The sequence below is a fragment of the Lotus japonicus genome, chromosome 1 (assembly GCF_012489685.1).
Source record: "Lotus japonicus ecotype B-129 chromosome 1, LjGifu_v1.2".
Classification (NCBI taxonomy): domain Eukaryota; kingdom Viridiplantae; phylum Streptophyta; class Magnoliopsida; order Fabales; family Fabaceae; genus Lotus; species Lotus japonicus.
Window position 1 is genome coordinate 19,534,909 of NC_080041.1, and position 5,057 is coordinate 19,539,965.

At 36.6% G+C, this 5,057-nt stretch overlaps 1 protein-coding gene across 1 annotated transcript; it reads right to left on the reverse strand.

The window, feature by feature from the left end:
- On the reverse strand, window positions 1–3,934 carry LOC130734023 (transcription factor DIVARICATA-like). The gene is made up of 3 exons (XM_057586312.1): window positions 3,261–3,934; window positions 2,650–3,099; window positions 1–2,227 (listed from the first exon to the last, which is right to left on the reverse strand). The coding sequence occupies exons 2-3, from the start codon at window positions 3,069–3,071 to the stop codon at window positions 1,690–1,692; spliced, it is 960 nt and encodes a 319-aa protein (XP_057442295.1). The 5' UTR covers window positions 3,072–3,099; window positions 3,261–3,934; the 3' UTR covers window positions 1–1,689.
- Between the last annotated feature and the right edge of the window lie 1,123 nt (window positions 3,935–5,057).

The window sequence follows — 5,057 nt, forward strand, 5'->3', positions numbered from 1 at the left end:
TTTGCATTGAATAGTCATAAAATTTATTACGAATTTATAAATTTTTTAAATATTACAGAAAAAAACACAAAAACTGCAGAACAGAAGAGGGAATTTCTTGCAATATTACATAAAAAAAAACATAAAAAAAAATTACAGAAGCTTGGTCTTGATTGAGAAGCTCCAACCTTGCAGTATTGCTCCAATCTACAAAAGCATACCTCAAATCGATTGCATGTGTGAAAAAGATCTTTATTTCCTCCGATCAAGTAGAAAATGAACCACCTTTGGTCCGATCTGGTGGAAAAGGAAGCACCTTTGCTCCGATCTGATGAAGTTGATGACGGGAAGTGATGGGGATGCCGGATTTCAGGGAGAAAGGTGAGGTTTTTGATGATTTAAGGGAGATTGAAGGGTCGGAGAGGGGCGGAGGAGGTTGGGTGTAGAAAAGAGAGGGTCGAAGAAGAAGAAGAGGCGAAGGTGGTGGCCGGAGAAGTGCAGAAACGAAAAGGAAGAAAGTGATGGCGGCGGAGAGGATGACAAGTGAAGAGAAGAAGAGACCGAGAGACGAGAGCCGCAGAGATGGCCGGAGAAGAGGAAAAAGAAGAAGGTGGTGGTGGTGGAGAGCAGAAGAGATCAGAGAGGAGAGGAAGATGGTGAAAACGACTAGAGTGGGTGAAGGGGTGAAAATTTTAGGGTTTAATTTTTTTTTATCTGTTGTAAATTACTAAAGAACCCCTTGGTCCATGGGTGGACCAATTTCAAAGTTGTCCACCCTAGCGGGCACCAGTCTTTATTGTTTTATTAATCTCATTACTTGACTCCTTGTATCTTAATCACAAGATCTCCATGAAGTTATGGAATTTACATAAAAGAGATCAGGTTTCAAAGACATTTACTTTTGAAAAGTTGCCTGTATAAACTTTTTATTGGCATAGACAACTTTACACTCTACAACAAGATAATGGTTCGGTTGGTTCAGGTGATACATGTCTGATTCTCCTTAAACAATATCTGAAGTTCGAGTCTTGTGAATGGAAAACACCATAGTGGAAGAGCTTGCCCGACTATGATGTAGATGTTTTTGGCTCTAATAGGAGTATAGGACTAACTGTCATGGAGAACACTTGTGATGCACCCCCTCAAAATAAAATAGACAACTTTACAGTTGCATAGCATGTGCTGCACTTTCAAACTTTTGTGAAAATACTAATCTTAGTACTGTCCTTTTGGTCTTTCACTAAGCAGCTCAGAGGGTTGGTCTACTAATGCACAGTACCATCTTAATTTCACCTTTGAAGAATCAATGCCAAGTTATCAAATAATGTATATCTTCCCCAATGATATTTGGCATCAAATAATCATTAGTACCGGTATCCTCCAGATACACATGTGCCTTGCAGCTTTTCAAATTTAAAGTGAGCTTGACATTTTCCATTATAAACCTGGCTTGAAACCAATTATTCTCCAACAAGGCAACAACATAGAAAAAACCAACCCCAGACCCAACATTGGGAACTTGCTTGCCTCGGAGGCTTTCACCTTTTAGGAAGTTTTTTTTTACCATGGAAGAAACAAATGCATGCACCTTCCTTCAAGTTCATATACCAATGACTTAATAAAATCCTAATGTAAGATATTCACATAGAAATTGGGAAAAAGCACAAACACTGCACTACTGCATAAAACAAAGATTCTGTTTCTACCCATTTATGCATGGGAATATTGTTGGGAAGACTGTTGCCCTTGGAAAACCATATTCTGTGACAGAGGTCCTAAGTAAGAAGACTCATGAAGAGCACCCTTGTGCAGATTTTGACCCTGCATACTAACTCCATAGGAGTTAACACCATGTGGAGACATGAAAACTTTTTCATGTGCAGGATTGAAATTCATTGCTGCTCCCGAATTCGGCTGATTGTTCCACTGAAAATGGGATCTGGGTGTAATAGGAGTAGAATTTGGCTGCTGCTGATACTGGTGCTGGTGCGAGAGCATCATGGAATGTTGTGGTGAAGTGGATCTATTGGTGTCTTCTGGAGAAGAATTGTTGGTGGTTTCTGAGAGATTAACTGTTGTTATGTCATGGATGCTAGCCCTCCTCTTATCTTTGCCTCCTGAGAGTTGTCTGATGAAGTATTTCTGAGCATGGCTAGCCACCTGAGTTGGGGTTCGCGTGATGACGAAATTGCGCGAAATGTTCCTCCAATCACCTTTGCCATACTTCTTCAGACCCAGTAGAAACAATCTGGAAGGAAATATCAAAACAAAGTTTAAAACTCCAATACTAAAATAGAGAGTAACCAAATGTATTTGACTTAACAAACAACCTATAGCTATGTCATAAAAGCTAAAAGACCTTCCTACCAATCTGATGTATCCAATCCTTTAATATCTACACAGAATTATTGTTCCTACCCTTCTAGGTTAAAATTAACTTCAAAATCCACCCACCAATTATGTGCATGTTTGGATATCTATCTACAATTCTGAAAGCAAAATCAATTGTAGAGAGAAACTTATATGAGTAACGTCTAGGTGCTGGAATTGACTAAGCTGATTCAAACATTTACCAACTGATCATAATATCATATATGAAAAACTTTATAAACTGTTAAAACTACATATACATAATAAGTTGGAAAAGAAATGCAAAAGGCAAAAACTTACTTGTGTTCTTCTTCAGTCCATGGCACTCCTTTCTTCCTTTCCTGCTCAGGAGTTCTAACTGAGGAAGATCTCTTTCCACTTCCTTTGAAGCCATCATACCCTGGAGTGTTCACCCAATCTAAGGTGAAGGGTGAGATTGGAGTGGTATATCCAGGAACTGGGACCAAACCAGCTTCTATATTGCAAACATCTACTTCTAACTCCTGGTACTGCCTGATCACATCCTCAACTGTCTTCCCTGGAATCATTTCAGCCACTCGGTGCCAACGATCCGGCATGTCCTTATCATACACTGCCAGGGCATTTTCAAACAGCTTGTTCTCTGCAGAAGTCCATCTTGTGCTCCTATTGTTATCTTCCACACACCAACTGGAGTTGGGTGAAAAAGGTGCAGGAGAGAGGATTTCCATTTCCCACTTCATTGCATCAATTCACAAGCACAGGCTATTGCTGCATAGAATCAAATTTGAGCCAATAGACCAGTGATTATGGTTGTAAGCTCAAGGAATTCACAGGAAAAACTTGAACTTGATAAGGAAACAGAGGAAAAACAGAGGAAGATAGATAGAGCAGAGAGAAAAGAAAAATGAGAGCAGAGGTGGAGGTTTTACCAGAACAATTTTCTCAGGGACAAATTCACAAGCATTTGGAAGGGAATCAGAATACCCTTTTATGATAGAATACTTTTCAAGAATCTAGAAAAGACCCACTTGACAGAAAATTCAGAGAGAATGCTCCAAATTGATATTGAATGAAGATTGAAAGACTTTTATCTGTTATCTAATTGGTCTAATAAGATAACACTGAAACACTTGTAAGATCTAAACTCAATAAACTGGAACTGGGATAGAGAAAAACAAGACAACCCCAATTGGGAAAGAAAATAGATGGAGAGGAACTGAACACAATGAATGTGCAAACCAAATTAGGAAACAGCAGAGAGAGCTAAGAATTTATGAGCAGGTGAAGGTACAGAAAAGCTGGTTCAAAAAAAAAACTGTTCTTTCTTCCTTTTCCCTGTCTGAGCAACAAAGAAAAGAGAAGAAATAATGATAAAAAAGAAAAACAATTAAGCACAGAAAAGAAAAAGATTGGATCCCAAAATAGGAAAGAGCTATTATATGCAAGGTGATGAAAAGCAAGTAACCAGGCTTGGAGAAATGAATCTAAACAAAGATTGCTAAGTTTTTCCAACAAAGAGGAACCACCAAGAAAAAGAAAGTTATGAAAAGCTGGTGAGCTGTGATTGGATATAATGTGTGTGTGTGTGGGTACTTGTTGCAGTGACAGCAAAAGTTCCCTCTTATTATATAGAAAATGATGTTTGTTTCTCAGTTGTTGGGCATTCTATTTACATTCCAGTCTTGTAAATGTGATTATGATGAGAAAAAAGAAAAGTTTGTAATGGGATGTGACATCTGTGTGAATGTGAGTGGGATGAAAAAAAAAGTGAAATTTATGATGGAATATGTGACATGGTTAAGTATTCAAGTGTGAGTTACAGTCTCATGTTAATTAAGGATGAATGGGGTGAAAACTTTATAAAAAATGTCATCTAAAATGTCAATTCCTTTCGATTTTGGGTAAAGTTGTGTTATCGAGTTCTCTTGGTGGTCTTCAGTGTTGATTCATTGGTGTATGGTCTCATACTTTAGACTTCATCTATCTCTCCAATAATAAAAAAAAAGAGAAATAATAAGTGTGTAAAATGAGTACGAAGGAGAGACGTGAAAAGTTATACCGCTTTTATGTAATATAATCTCAGATTATGTGCATTCTTTTACAAAACATATGATTAAAAAATCATATTTAGTACACATGTAGTAGGTCCAAATTTTACTAACGAGTAATTGGTTTAAGTGATACATGAATATTAATTTTTTATTCATATAGTAGCTCCAACCCTTACTAACATGTAATTAATTGAAGTGGTAAACAATTAGTTTTTCTGAAGCAATGTCGTGTATAGAAAAAAATATTAATGTGAAAACAAAATTACGGTCCAAATATAAATGTTCCTAACTCAAATAAAATTGTGATTAGTGAACAAATCTTGTAATCAAATTAAAAAATTATAAAGCTTTCAGTTCTCTCATCAAGGTGTCTATCAATCTTTTCAAATAAAAATATATCAGAGACTTAGAATGATTAATTTATTCATTATTTTTAATTTTTCTTTTGGTTGGAGTTGTCAAAAGAAACGAGGATTGGCAGCTCACCATGAATGATGGAAGCTCACCTGCTCCGCACTATAACGAGTCATAAATTTCTTATATCATCCAAAGCATGCTAAGCCAACTGTGCACAATTTGTTTATGAAATTATATATTTGACTCAATTTTTCTGTCATATATGTTCATAAGTTGAGTTGGAATATATTCAAACTGGTTTAAACTTTAATCTAATAT